The sequence below is a fragment of the Orycteropus afer genome, unplaced genomic scaffold (genome assembly GCF_000298275.1).
Source record: "Orycteropus afer afer isolate SDZICR_OR568_19922 unplaced genomic scaffold, OryAfe1.0 scaffold00430, whole genome shotgun sequence".
NCBI lineage: Eukaryota > Metazoa > Chordata > Mammalia > Tubulidentata > Orycteropodidae > Orycteropus > Orycteropus afer.
This window is the reverse complement of record NW_006922017.1, coordinates 1102263-1117496: the sequence shown is the minus strand read 5'-3', so window position 1 is coordinate 1117496 and position 15234 is coordinate 1102263. Positions and strand designations below refer to the sequence as shown.

At 36.9% G+C, this 15234-nt stretch overlaps 1 protein-coding gene across 1 annotated transcript in view; it reads right to left on the bottom strand.

The window, feature by feature from the left end:
- FRK (fyn related Src family tyrosine kinase) overlaps positions 1 to 15234 on the bottom strand; it is a 182432-nt gene that overhangs the window by 9746 nt on the left and 157452 nt on the right. Inside the window, exons 3-6 of the mRNA XM_007954076.2 lie at positions 13509 to 13672; positions 11709 to 11877; positions 6420 to 6578; positions 215 to 396 (exon numbers count right to left, since the gene is read on the bottom strand). Of these exons, the coding sequence (XP_007952267.1) occupies positions 215 to 396; positions 6420 to 6578; positions 11709 to 11877; positions 13509 to 13672 (674 nt within the window). The remainder of the gene's footprint in view (positions 1 to 214; positions 397 to 6419; positions 6579 to 11708; positions 11878 to 13508; positions 13673 to 15234) is intronic.

Here is a 15234-nt window from a genome sequence, read left to right as displayed (position 1 = left end):
AAGACAGCTCAGGGGGCAGGAGTGCATGGAAGGATGGACACAAGGAAGAGGTAACTATCGGGAGGAAGTGGGAGGGGAACTATCAAATTAGGGTAAATTGTAGTCAATGTCATGAGACAAACAAAGTGTATGTGAACTGCTGTATGGAAAGTGAATTCAGTCTGTAAATTTTCACCCAAATCACAGTTAAAAAAAGCAAAAAGACTAAACATACCTTAAAAACTCTTGCAAGTCCAAAATCTGCCACTTTGTAAATATTATGTTCACCAACAAGAACATTTCTGGCAGCCAGATCTCTGTGAATGTAGTTCTGGGACTCTAGATAGGCCATTCCAGAGGCAACTTGTGCTGCCATGTCTACCTGTTGAATCAAATGGATTTTTGATCCAGCATCATCTAACCAATAAGAGAGAGAAGAAAAAAAAAAGAAAGAAAGAAAAGTCATTTACTTTGGAGAACATTTGAACTATTAAAGTGAATTATGAAAATTTTGATGTACAAACTGGCATTAATAGCCATGGCACAATTTTCTTGATCAAAGAAATATAATTAATATGAGCAATTGCAGTTCTTATGAAGGAATAACAGGACAACTATTTTCAGAATCCAAACACATTCTGAGGCTGGGACATATCTATGGTAATAGCACCTATGGAAAGCAATGAAATTGTACCCCTGTTTGAATATCTTTTAGATCCCTTTACTATAATATCACCTCAAAAATACAATTCTAGTTCATTAATCTTTTACTTATCACATGACACTATATGAAAATTATACCTGCACCTTCCTTGCTTTCACTGATGAAAATTGGCCTATGATTTGCCCAAAGTCATTTTTTTTTCTTCAGTTTTTCTCTATCTATACTCAGCACAGCAAATCAAACAGTCTGCCTTGGATGACCCATGAGCCACCCATGGTGGCTCTCAAATACAACAGTATTAGTTTTAACTTGCTGGATGATCTCTCACAGCTGCCCATGGAAACTGCGATGGTTAACAGAAACTGCTCCGTGGTGCCCCCCTTCAAGTGGCACCCAGGGCACATGCCATATGTGTCATAGTTTAGCTATGCCTCTGAAGGGTCTATCAGTGGTTATAAGATGTATATATTGCATTTGTATTCTAGTAAGCTTGGTACATTTTTGAATTTCCCTTTCTTATGCCTTTATTTTAAAATAAGTCTCTCATCTCTTCAAGCATGAACATACCTTTCATAGGCATAGTTTCTACTATTGCTAATTCTGTAAAATTAAGTGTAAGAAAGTTATGAAGTAGGGTCAGTTTGATCATTAGTAGAGGCAAAACCAAACCCACTGCCAACGAGTCGATTTTGACTCACAGCGATCCTACTGGGTTTCCAAGTCTATAAATCTTTATGGAAGTAGATTGCCTCATATTCCTCTTATGGAGAAGCTGGTGAGTTTGAACCACTGACCTTCTGGTTAGTAACCAAATGTCTTACCCATGACCCCACCAGAGCTCCTTATTAGTAGAGGAGTCAGTACTGATATTTGGAGTGGGAAGAAGAAGATAAATCTGACAGAAAACTGAGAAGAATCAGAAAAGTAAGAGAGAAGAACCAGGAGAGAGTTCAGATCAATCAAGGGTTTTGAGAAAGAGAATGTCAAATTCTACAAATAAGTCCAGTAAGGTAAGGACTGAAAGACACTTTTTAATACAGTAAGTATGGATTCATTGGGGACCTTTGAAGAACTGTTTCACTAGAGATAAAGTACAATAGGTTGAGGACTGAATGAGGGATGACGACGAAGTGAAGACAGCAAGAGGAGCCTTCAGGTTGATTAGCGGACCCACTGACATCTTCAGTGCAGCCTTGTGAGAGCCACTGAGCACTAAGACCTAGCTAAATTGCACCTGTATTCCTGACTCACAAAAACTGAGGTAATAAAGGTCTGTTGTGTTAAACCACTAAGTGTTGGGGTAATTTCTTATTCACCAATAGGTAATTAATACAAACTAGTGTTAGGAAAATAACATCACTGCTAAGCACATCGTTAAAAGCATGGACTATGGAGTCAGACTTCCTCGGTTTGAATTCTGACTCAATCATTTTGAATAAGTTGCTTAACCTCTCTATACTTCAGCTCTTCAACAGTTAAATGGGGATAATATAATATTTATGTCACAAGATTACTGGAAGAATTAACTAAATTAATATTTATAAAACACCTATAAAAGTGCCTGGCACCTAGTAAGGGCTATATAATGTTTTCTAAAGAAAAAATAAAAATTAAATATATATGCTCCTCTCTTACCCCTATCCCGTATGGTTGAATTCCAGTAAGTCCCCTCATTTAGCATTCAGAAACAATTATATCAAGTATTATTATTATTATCTCCATTGCATAGGGCTTCCTCCTACTCAGGAATCAGTAATATATTGTAGACTATGTCTATCTAAGGCTAAAGTCTCATGCTCTTAAAAACTATTCTATATTTCCTAAAACATGCCTTAGCATGACACCCGAGCAGAAGTTAGGGGCTCAGTGGAGAATTCCATTCATACAAACAGTATATAATTAAAATACTTATATGAGGTTAAAGAATATCTCATTGAGAGTGCTCCTATTTCAATCCTAAGTGAATTGTCTATGAGAATGATGAACAATATGCAATGACTTAATTTATAAAAAAGGAAATACTGTTTTTAAAGAGTACCTAAATGTCTGACATATATTAGGTGCTCTATAAGTATGTATTGAAAAGAAAATAATATCAAGTAAACTAAAAAAAAAGTCATATATTTATTCTCTCTCCCTTTCTCTCTCTCTCTCCATATATATATATATATATCCAAGGTTAGTGACTGCAAAGATGGTTCTATAGGAAAAATATGTATATTATTTCACTATCAAATACAACATTTAATTATATTATAGTCAGCATAAAAAAAGGTTTTCACCAATAGGCACAATTACTGAAGGAAATCGAATAATACACATTTCCTGTCCTAAAGAGTGCAGTGGCCCAAGGACTAACTAAGTAAACCTCAGAGCACACTTCTAATAGAACTGCCATATATCAAAACTGATATAAAGGTTCACAAGCCTGTGACAATTTACATCTGCAGCAAGAAAATATTTTCAATTATGTTCCATTACTCAAGAGACTTTCAGCTTAACAATGTTTCTCATGGTGGACTGCTTATGAGAGGAGGATTCATTTAAAGATCACTTTCTTGAATTTCAAGCCTCTTTATTGTGAAAGGATTGACTGTAATAAGCATGCTTTTATTACTCTTCTTGACAGCTAATTATCCTAGCAGATGAAGCCCTTAGAAAATTTTACCATGATGGCCCAAGCCAGAAGGTGACATACTCAGGGTTCATACTCATCCCTGGGTAAACCACATGATCAATAAGCCACAAAAGTCCTAAGAGTCAAAAAAGTGCAATCTCCTAAATTGATTTTTTCAAGGTTGCTATCAAGATTCTCAAAACAAATTTGACCTCAAACCCTAATCTCAGTAAATTCAGTATAGGCCATACTTATCTATTCATTCATTTAACACATAATTAGTCCACACCTTCTAAGTGCCAGACACTTTTCTGCCACTAAAACAACAACAACAAAAATCTTTGCCCTCATGAAGTAGTATTTTAGAAGACGCTAAGAGGAAGGAGGAGGAGGAGGAAAAGAAGAAGAGAAAAGCGGAAGAAAGAAAGAATCATACAGAATAAGATGATTGGTAGCTAAGGAGAGAAAACAAGAAGCAGAGAAGTATGATAGGTCAATAGCGGATGATTAAATTTTAGAATTTAGAGGATGACCAGTGAAAACATCACCAAGATGTGAATATCAGAGTAGACTTTCATAAAGTTGAGGAAATGAATTTTGTGGAAATTAATAACAAGAAAAATTTCTATACAGAGGAAAGAAGCCCAAGGACTTGAGGCTAAAGAGGCCAGCACAGCTTATGCAGAAAGAACAAGGGGAAAGACTTGAGAGAAAAGGCCAGAGAGATAATGGACCGCTGGGTCATGCAGGACGTTGTGGGTTATAAAGAGATGGAAGTCATTAAAGTTCTTGCAATGAGGAAGGACATGGTCTGATTTACAGCTTAACAAGATCTTTCCAGCTACTTCGAGAAGAAAAACTGAAGGGAACCAAATAGGGAGAGCAATTAGAAGGCAAGTTCAGAATCTAGGAGAGAATTGACGACGGCTTGGACCAAGGTGGAAATGTTGTTGTTGTTAGATGTGGTCAAGTCATCACCTGACTCATGGTGACCCATGCCCAATGGAATGAAATGCTGCCCAGTTTTACATCATCTCCATGAACAGATCAGACCATTATGATCCACAGAGTTTTTACTGGCTGATATTTGGAAGATCTCCAGTTCTTTCTTCCTAGTCTGCCTTAGTCTAGAAGATCTGCTGAAATATGGTCGTCATCAAATCAACACTCAAGCCACCACTGGAAAATGGGTAGGAATGTTGAGAAGTGGTAAAATAGTGGGTATGTTCTGAAGGCATCCAAGAGGATTTGCTGAGTGGTGAGGTGTGGAATGTGATAATAAGTAGGGACAACTTCAAGAGAAGCATTGACCCTGTCAGGAAAGACTACAAGGATAGCAGATCACTGAGGAGAATTCAAGATCAGTTCGGGGCATGATGTTTTGAGATGTCTAATAGACATGTGTAGTAGGAATTAGGGCTGTTCACATTTACTTTACTTAGTTTTCAAGCACTTTAAAGGACTGCCCTTCCTTACTTCCTTTCACTTGATTTGACAAAATAAAAAGGGTGAGAAGTTTCTTCTTTCACTTCTCATCAGTAGCTTTAAGAGCCAGGGCAAGATTATTTACGTCCTTTCCTTCTGCCAAGGTGATCAAAAGAGCAGAGCCAGCATCCCATCTCTATTGTACATGTATCATGAACAAGAAATAAACCTTAAACCTCTGGAATTTGGGATCTATTTGTTATTATAGCATGGATATAACATTCAAGTAGAAAAGGTGAGAAGGCAGTTAGAAGTATAAATCTGAAATAAGGAAGAGATACAATTTGGGGAATTGCCACTATATAAATGATATTAAACAATAAGACTGAATATGATTAGCCAAGGAACTAGCAATGTTGCAAATAGCCTTGAGGAGCCCAAAGATATTGAGAGGTGTAATTGATGAGGAAAATCACAGACTCAGAAAAACCAGTAAGAAAGGAAGGAGGAAAAGCCATTGAGTGAAGTGTCCTGGCAGCCAAATGAAGAAAGTATTGCCTGGAGGAGCAAGTGGCCACTGACTCAAATGCTGCTGATAGGTCTCAGGACTGTGAATTGACTATTAGATCTAACAATGTGAATGTTCTGAGTGACCTTGACCAAGTTTTTTTTTTTTTTTTTTTTTAACAAATGTCCTAGACTGTCCTTGTGCTTTGTTCCTGGGAATAAGACAAGAGGGGTCAACTGCTGAAGTTACTCATTCTATAGCATTAAGCTTTGCAGGTAATGTATGCTGATACTGTTAAATTTTATGCAAGTGAACTAGTATATTTTTTGTTTTTAATAGCATTTAACAAGATGTATGTTCTCTTTTTTCTTAATCCAGTTTTGCAATTTAATATTACCAGCTTCATAAATCACCCTGAAATCAGAGCATACTCTTATCTTTTTAAAATCCGTTCTATTATTCTCATCTCTCTTTACCTTTATATATTCTATCAACCCCACTCTGACATTTCAAGAAATAAAAAAAGTCTTTTCAGACATAAATTATTCTCTCAGTACTTGATCTAAACTGCTTTGAACATCTCATTTTAATGTTTATTATATTGTTGTTTATTAAATTAGTCATTTGCAATAAACATCAAAATTTCACAATGCTCTTAAGTCTTCTCTGACTGCAGGAAGCAAATATGAGGAAAAAAAGCAGTAGTATATTTCTGCTTTTTTAGTCAGAAAATTCTAATGCCGCCTAGCAGTGGAAGTATTTTAAATACTAACCAGGAGAATGTTATAAAATACTGGCAAAAAAGAATATATATATATAACAAGTAGTGTACCAGGCCTTTTTTTTTTTCCAAAAAAATATTCCATGGCCTTAATTCTGGCCCATAGTAAGTACTGGTCCATGAATTATCATCTCCAATTTCTTATTGCAGGAAGCAAAGCATCATGAAGCACATCCATTCTTCAATTTCCCACATTACACTTAAGTACTCCGATATGTCTATTGTGAACAATTTGTTCTTCCACTACATAAATAAGTTTCCTCCCTTTGAGCACAACGTACATATCTTATTAAAGAGTAGTTGAGCCATTCAATGTTAAGCCATTCATTCCCAAAGATACACACATAGTAAATATCCTTTTTGTTATAGAAGTCTTGCTAAATTGACATTTATAGCACTAGCTAAACTAAATCCCACCCCCCCTTGTATAAAGTCTTTAGCTCACTTTGGAGATATTCTTGCAGACTTCCATGTCTCATCAACTCTGTAATAATATAAATTGGATCTTCTAAAGTGCAAACAGCATAAAGCTGGATAAGCTTGGGGTGTCTTAGGTTCTTCATTATCTGTGCCTCCCTCAGGAAGTCATTTGGATCCATTGAACCTGAAACAAGAAGAGGGGGAAATCGCTTATGTTATTGAGGCATTCCTGTCCTCACAGCAACCTAGTGGAAATCACCAAGATTACTTCCTGTCTCAGCAAAACAAGAGCACCAATGTCACAAGTGGTCAGTGTGATCAGAGAAGAGAGTCAGTGCAGGGCAACCTAGTAACTGGAAGTGTCGGTGCAGCAGGGTGCACATTGTCTGTGTTATGACCTGTAGGTGAAGAAAAGTTGATTCAAGTCCACATGAAAAATGAAGGAAAAAGGAGAGACTGACAGTCTAATTGATAAAACAGTGCAAAAGTCATAGGAGCACAAAGAGAAGTCGTTCTGTTAACATGAACATGAGAGGACACTGAATGTTTAATTAGTTGCAGCCAGAGTTTTTCGGTCCAGGAGCTGGGAAAGACAGATAGCTGCCCTGTCCTTGATGCCCTTTGTGTGAACAGCTGGAAGACAATCCTAAAGCCATGATTTTCTACCATATTTATATCTGTAATTCTATAGGGGCATATGGTGTAGGCCAGACAGAAAAGACTCAAGGGCAACCCACCCAAACTTAGTTTTTTCTCACCAGTTTTATGTTTACCTAAAGCCATATTCAACATTTTTTCCTACATTATCTTCTTCCACAGTAGTGCCTTAATAATTTTACCAAATGATGACAGAGATAATATTGGATCTCTATTGAAGCCTCAATTAAATTAAATTGTATTTGAATGACTGAACACTGACTTACCACACAAAGTAACAAATAGTTAACATCAAATAAAATCCAAGAAGAGAAAGGATCCCCAGACTTTACATTTTTTAAGTAATATAAAAATCTTATATTTCATTTGAGATATGTTTCAGAGATATATTGTAGTACAATGTCATCATGAATATCGTCATTCTGCATCTTAATACTCACTACGGATCATGTAAATACCATTTCCACTGATGGTCAAAGAGACCTCTCCATTTGCTATTTTCCGCGTGCTAAATACTTCACAACTGACATTGGACTTAAGCATGGACAAGCTTTGTCTTTCTAAGTAGTACATGTGACTTGCTTATTAGTTAGAGTGAAGAAGAGTTACATGTAACTCATAGATCATTTCACATAGAGCATATAGGCAGTCTGCTCTTTGAAAATCTATAAATTCAGAGCCCAGGCTTGATCCACCTCTGGATTCTAGATGAATCCTACTTCTACCACTAGTTCCCTGTGTGATCTTGAGCAAGTTATCAAACCTCTCTGAACTTCAGTTTCTTAATCTGTCAAATGTGGTAATAATCCTATCGACATCATGAAATCACTAGCAGGATTATAGCAATGCCTGGCACAGAACTTCCCAGTGACTGTTGACTATTGTTTTTGTTATTAATATGCATGCTCTTTGTAAACCATGCAGTTCTATTAGAAGTATTTGTTCATAGGAGGAGGAAGGGTAGGGTAAAGACTTAATGAAGGCAAATGGTGAAAATGACTTTACTATCTTTTCCATCACATTTTTCTGAGCTTCCACAATTTCTTCTCTATCATTAGTTTACACCAAAAAATCACATAGGATTGTTTACTCATAATGACAATATAGAAATGAGAATAAAAGAAGCACCTAAACTATAATAAAGGACTTTGTTCTTGATTGTTACAGTTAGTTGGGCCTATGGTTAAATAGTGTGACCTCACTGTCCAAAACAAAGAATCTGATTCATGAAGCTTCTAGTTAGTAGCAGCAATTATTATAACCATTTAGACAATTCACATATAAAATACGTTTCTATGCTAATTCTTTAGGTCACCATCAAAGTTAAAGACTGAAGGACACTCAAATCATTCCCAAATCAGTACCCTCAAGAGCTGAAGCCACAGTCAGTCAGGAACCTATGCAAGTGAGTTCTGCCCAGAGCACTCCTTGGTGGCCACACTGGTTATAGCTGACCAGCTGCAAAGCAAGGGCGACCCAGTCTCAACTGCTCTAGTAATGCAACATTAAATATTAATTTTTTCCTGTCAAAGCTACTGTGGGAGTTTATTTCAGGTTTGTCTTTATTGTGTGGTAGTCTACTAAGCAATAAACAGCTGCTAAGATTGATTAATGGCCCTAGTGAAGTGAAGACATTTAGCCAATCACCAAAGTTGTTGGCTGCTATTACACTGTAAATCAATAATAATTATTCCTGTTGGAGAGAAAACTACTGTGGCTTTTTTTTTTTTTTTTTTTTTTTGACCTCCAGAAGGCCTTCCTTAGAGAGCAATGTTTGGATGGATAGCTAGCTGCCTCTTTTTGGAAAAGAATGATTAGATTGGACAATAAAATTCAATCTCAATAGTCACAACAAGATTACAATTTTAAAATATACACACAGTGATTTTGAAAACCTCAGGTGATGGAATAGATTGTTTTCAACTGGAGCACTCATATGGCATCTGGCCACTTAAAAGTGCTTCCCCTTTGTTTCATCTGACAGGTGTAGGTGCTGGGACTGAACCCCTGTGCTAGCAAATTTGCACTTCAGTGGACTGCATCTGTCAGCAACCCCACTGAAGCTAACACTTATTATGAACGCACTGCATATACTTTATGTACATTGACTCAATCTGTCCTCATAAAACCCTCTGAAGTAGGACAATTATAATTCCCATTATCAGGTGAGGAGATTCAGAAAGGTTAATAATTTGTCCAAGGTCACAGAGGACAGAGCCAAGTTTGAACTCAAGTTTACCTTATACCACACTTTGTGCACTTAACCATTACACCCTTGTGTCACAGTGGCCAAAGCTCTCAGCTAGAATCCACCAGCCACTCCTCAGGAAAAAGGTGTGGCAGTGTGCTTCCACAAAGATTACAACCTTGGAACCCTATGGTACAGTTCTACTCAGTCCTATAGGATCACTAAGAGTTGGAATCAGCTCAACAACAACAGGTTTTATATTACACTAAAGCTCCAAAACCAAACTCAATACCATCAAATCGAATCCAACTCATAGCAACCCCCACGGCTATAAATCTTTATGGAAGTAGATTGCCCCATCTTCCTTCCATGGAGTGGCTGGTGGGTTTGAACTGCCAACCTTTTGGTTAGCAGCCAAATGCCTTCTCCACTAGGTCAGTCACCATAGGTCCTTTTTTATTATACTAGAGGGTCTCAAACTTTCTCAGTTCATCTCAACCTTTCTTTTTCCATGACACCTCTAGACCAAACTGAAAACCTAACAGTTTTATTTACTAAGTGGTTAGGTCCAAACAACTTAATAAACATTTGTGTCTTAATAATTTTATAGTCATTTATAAAAATAATACAGCTAAATTAAAAGAAAAAAATGTTTAAATTTATTCTTAGCCACAATAAATTCTAAAGAGATATATGCACCTATTGGTCACTGTTTGTCTTCTCAAATCCTGGAATCAGGTTAAATACTGCTATTCGCATTTCCTGTCCCACATTGATGTTTGTGTGGAACTTACTTTTGATCACAGTAACAACCAAAAATCCAGCTTCACAAAGATCTGATGTCCTCTAAGGGAGTGTAACGTGATGTAATGTTGATACTTAAAACTACTTCAACCTAGGATTTTATGCAGTTTTCAAAGTATCTACCTGAAAACTTTTAATATCCCACGGCATCCCTATGAACTCACTATGGTGCCCCTGGGCACTTTGGCAAACAGTTTGGGAACCGTGGTGTTGCATTATACTGCTAGTCTGCAACAATCAAGTGTTGAAGTTCTATCTCCAGGAGGCTTTCCCAGCTCTAAGATCTCTGGGCTAGGTAAATAATGGAGGTTCCCAGAGAACTATTTTCTAGCCTATAGTCATTAACTTATCTACATTATTTGAAGTGAATATAAGAGACGACTGTAGAAACATTATGCTTTTATAGAATGTCACTTCCATGGGGTGTGATGCAAGAATGATAGCTGTAGGTTCAAATCCCAGCTCTGCCACTTAATGACTTCACAGTAACAATTATAACCATAATAATAGTTTTTATAGATCACTTACTATGTACCAAATACTACACAAAACATTTCCATTAATGACCTAATTTCATCTTCATAATAACACTGCTAGGTTGGCCTTTGGGTCCTGGATGACAGATTTCTCTTCATTACTAATCAAAAATTTGACAGTCTAAATCTATTCAGAAGTGCCCTGGAAGAAAACCCTGGCAACCTACTTCTTTGAGAATACAGCCAAGAAAACCCTGAGGAGTACATCGCTACTCTGAAGCATGTGGTGGGGTCACCATGCTTGAAACTGACTTGATGGCAACATGTTTGGTTTTGGTTTTAGTTTGGCCTTATTATTATTTCTATTTTAATGATAAAACTGAACATGAGTGTGGTTTAGCAATTTATAATAAAGATTATATGATCTATAAATCTTAGGAAAGTTACTTCGTTCCTAGACATTCTCTTATTCCATCTTTAAAATGGCGGAAGTAATGCCTGGCTGAATAAATACTGATAATAAATATTTTTTCACTTACTACCACAAGGAAAAGGAAGATGGAAGAAAAAAATAGTTTCTGAATTTTCAATTATGACTGACCATTTTTATCTCTAAACCATATACGACTCAAACTCACTGCCATCAAGTCAGTCCCAACTCATAGTTACCCCTCCTTGGGTTTCTGAGGTGTTATCTCTACAGAAGTAGATTGCCAACCCTTCTTTCTGAGGAGTGGCTGGTGGGTTTGAACAGCCAGTCTTCTAGTTATCAGTCAAAATCTTTAGGCACTATGCCACCAGAGCTCCTCATATACAACTGGTATTTAATAAAATTGTCATTCCCTGCATAGTTCAAAAGATTCATCTAATTTTTTTAAGTATTTTCAGAAGACATTATTTATTAATTGAACAATATTTTTTAACGCAAGAGGACTGAATCTTAATTCTAGAGAAGAGATGCCATGTTGAAATCTTGAATTTGGGAAAATTTTAAAATTTAGTTGATCCAATTATGTTTTTATATTCTCTAGCCTATCCATAGGCTATGGCAGCCAGGGGCCAGAGAGCAATCCCAACCCTATTTGGTGACAGATAGCATTGGCTGTCTCATGACTTGTTGGACATTTACAGTGGCAAACTGAAGTCATAAAAATCAACATATACCATTGAACATTTGAGATTATTATACCTGGTTTTAATGTTTTCACAGCTACTGCAGTAGTATTGTTCCATAGACCTTCCCATACTTCACCAAACTGACCAGATCCTAGTCGCTTCAGAAGCTGTACAGAATTGCGGTCTATCTCCCACTGGTCCACAGTTTTATATGACAAATCAAAAGGAGTTGGGACTTGTATCTGTCTCAGAGGAAAACAAGAATACTTGTAAGAGAAAATTTAGATTTTCCTTATTTCTCTAAAAAAGGATAACCTAAGTGCTTTTCAAAGAAATTACAATTTTCAAGAACAAAATATGCTAGATTTTATTTTTACTATTGTAAGACATAAAATAATTGTAAGAGAATCTGCATTTTTACCTCTTTAAGGTCATCTCCTTCCAACTCCCGCTAATTCAGGCACCTCCCTGTCCATCAGTCCCATCCCCCTCCCCCCCCACTGCCATCCTTATCTGGCTCCAGTATGCTTTCTCTCTGCCTCTTTGCCTAGCTAAATCCTCCCAAGTTCAAAGCCCAATTAAAGTTCCAACTTATCCACAAATTCTTCCCAAATTTTCTGCCCTATAGCATTTGCCATTTGTATTATATATTTTTACATTTTTTTTGTCTTTTTTTAGTGCTCCTTTTCTCCTTATTTGTCCATTCATTTGTTCAATAAGCAATTATGTGTTAGGCATCAATGGGGTGCCATTTGGTAAACAAACAGGAAAGTCTCTCCTAGAACTCATGATCTAGTTTACCGTTTACCATTGGATACTTCTACTAGGCCATAAGTTCTTGAATGCACAGATGACATGCTATGTGTCTTTGTAAACACTTTCCCCTACCAGAATTCAATAATGCTGGTTAAACTGAGTATTCTTAGGACATATAATTGCATCAGGTAAGATATTTCCAACATGAACTTACACATTCTTATAGAGTCATTGCTGTACCATGCAAGTTATGAATGTTTATAACAGAATTGCATATCTATTTGGCATGATAAATCATAGTTTATAAATTCCCTCCATACTGGCCAAAATTCTTCAGCTTATGGTAGTCCAGAAAATTCTGATCAGGTGTCATGAGGAAGCTTTCACTGATCCCTCAGGTATAAACCTGAAGGTTAGATGTCTCATTAACAGTATGTGAGACTTGAATTCTGATGAAAAGCTTACCACATAATTTTAACATGTTTAGGTAAAACATTGAAAACAAGTGAATAATATAGATGTAGATAAATTATATTTAATGTTATCTCCTCTCCCCAAACATACCAGGTAAACAAAAATGAAGCCAGTTATTGTCAAGAACAGTTAGGAATCTGGTAATTTCACATTAATATCCTTGTACACTGAGCTATTTATAAATTCTATTCTAACATCTTTTTCACCTCTACCCATATCATTAAGTGTTCCAATGACAGGAAGTCACATTAATTTCCTATTGCAAAGGATGTATATTTGCTGTCTTCAGTAATGCCTTAGGTCAGGGATTGGCAAACTTTTTCTGTAAAGGGCAAGACAGTAAATATTTTAATCTTTGTTGGCCATACAGTCTCTTCTGCAAGTACTAAACTCTATCATTTAGCATGAAACAGTCAAACATAAAACATAAATGAATGAGCATTACTGTGTTCTAATAAAACTTCTCTATAAAAACAAGTATGGTCCAGTATTGGCTCACTGACTATAGCTTCCTTATTCCTACCTTAGGTAACTGAATGATAATTTCTCTCTTAACTAATTTATCACACAACAAAAATTCCCATATCTAAAGTGAAAAAAAGTTAGCTGCAAAAATAAATAAACAAAGCTTAATGCATTTCACCTTTAAGCATGGTTTTCCCAGTTTGACACACAGGCCATCACTAGTCTTGGTATAGTGGTTCACAAATTCATTCAAGGTTGAAAAGATTCTTCTGCGAGTAAGGAAAAAGCCCCCTTCATCCAGTGTTCTGATTCTGTAGTGCTTTACAGCTCCTTCATCTAAAACTAGAACCCACAGTAAGTTCTGTTAATAAACTGTTTTGCCAAAGCAGTGCAAATTTATTCATTTTGTAGAGTGATATTTTCAATGCATGGAATCAGAGTTTCACAAGATTCTATTTATTTCTTAACTTTTTTTCAGAAAGGACTTAAGCACATATAACAGAATAAAAAAGGAAATTAGGACATCAAAATGAAGGATATTAGGTAAAAATAAAGGAGTAAGGTTTGCACTAAAAAAAGTCATGCCTTGAGGCCTAGTATACTTGATTAAAACAAGCCATAAAATTGACTCTATCATTCTAACAATGCAATGAATGAAACAGAATCTATTTTATTAAGTCCAGTGTCCATAAGATAAAATCACAATAGTTCAAATTTAGTTAAATGTATTAGGTACTACACCACCAGAGTGTTCAGTGAGGATTATACTCTCCTGCCCCGAGATGAAAGCTGCAACAAAGTAGATGACTTTTCTGCTCACTTTTAGGTATCAAATAGTCCTTCTTTCACTTAAAATCACAAGCAAAGTTTCAGTTAAAACTTAGAATGTCCAGTCCAAGAAATTCATCACACATTCTACTCAATTTAATGTCAAATCTTTTCCCCTTCCACCACTTAGGCCTGCTTCATTCAGACTGGAAGGCATCAGTGGGAAAGGTGGGGTGTGGATGGCTTCCTCTCTGTTTCTATGCCTAGAGCTGTTTGTTCCCTCTTCCTCTTGCAGATGGGTTCTGAGTATTCACAGCAGAGAGGGGAGAAGGTAAAGTTTGGAGAAGGTCTTGCTTGGATTTGTGCCACAGTAGGCCAGCTTCATGCTTCATCCTGGCAGATGTTTAAGCAGACTCATTGCTCACGGCTTCTCACATAGACTCTCAGGAGCTTTCTCAACTCTGCGGGACACCTCACTGCAACTCCTAAGGTGTAGGTGTTTCTTTGGCTGCCTACTTCTAATCCCCCTTCAATTTCTGTTTCTTTGGCAGTTCACATTCCACACTTTCCCTATAGTCCTTCACTCATCCTCTGCCAGAGCCCTTTCGGACAGAACCCCAAACTCCTCCCTTCCACCTATCTAAAGTTCCCTGGTGCTTTAGTTTATGTAGGAGGCCCAATTATGGTCCTGAGATAACATTTACACATCCCTTGCCCTGACAATCAAGGAGTGGACAGACAGATCAATGCTGTGAGCATCTCAACCCTATTGTCACAGGCTGCTTTAGCCTTCTCAGCCTCAGTAGGCACCAGTGTTCTGTCCTCCCAACTGCAGAGAGCAGGGAGTAAGCTCTCAGCCTGGCCATCCTAAATCTCCCTTTCACTAGGTTTGAAGTCACACAGCTCCCTATCAGGAAGAAAGGAGGACTCGTAATGTGGCAACAATTTTCTCCAGAAGTAAAATGCTCTCACCAAAAATCTTCTTCCCTTCCACTCCTTGCACTCTTTTTTTGCTCATTAACAAGCTGAGAGATCCAAGAGTTGCAGTACATGTCCTTGATCAATTGCTTTGTAAACTGAGGATAAGAGAATCTGGCATTGGAATTTCATTTTTATTGTACTTTGACAGACTTATT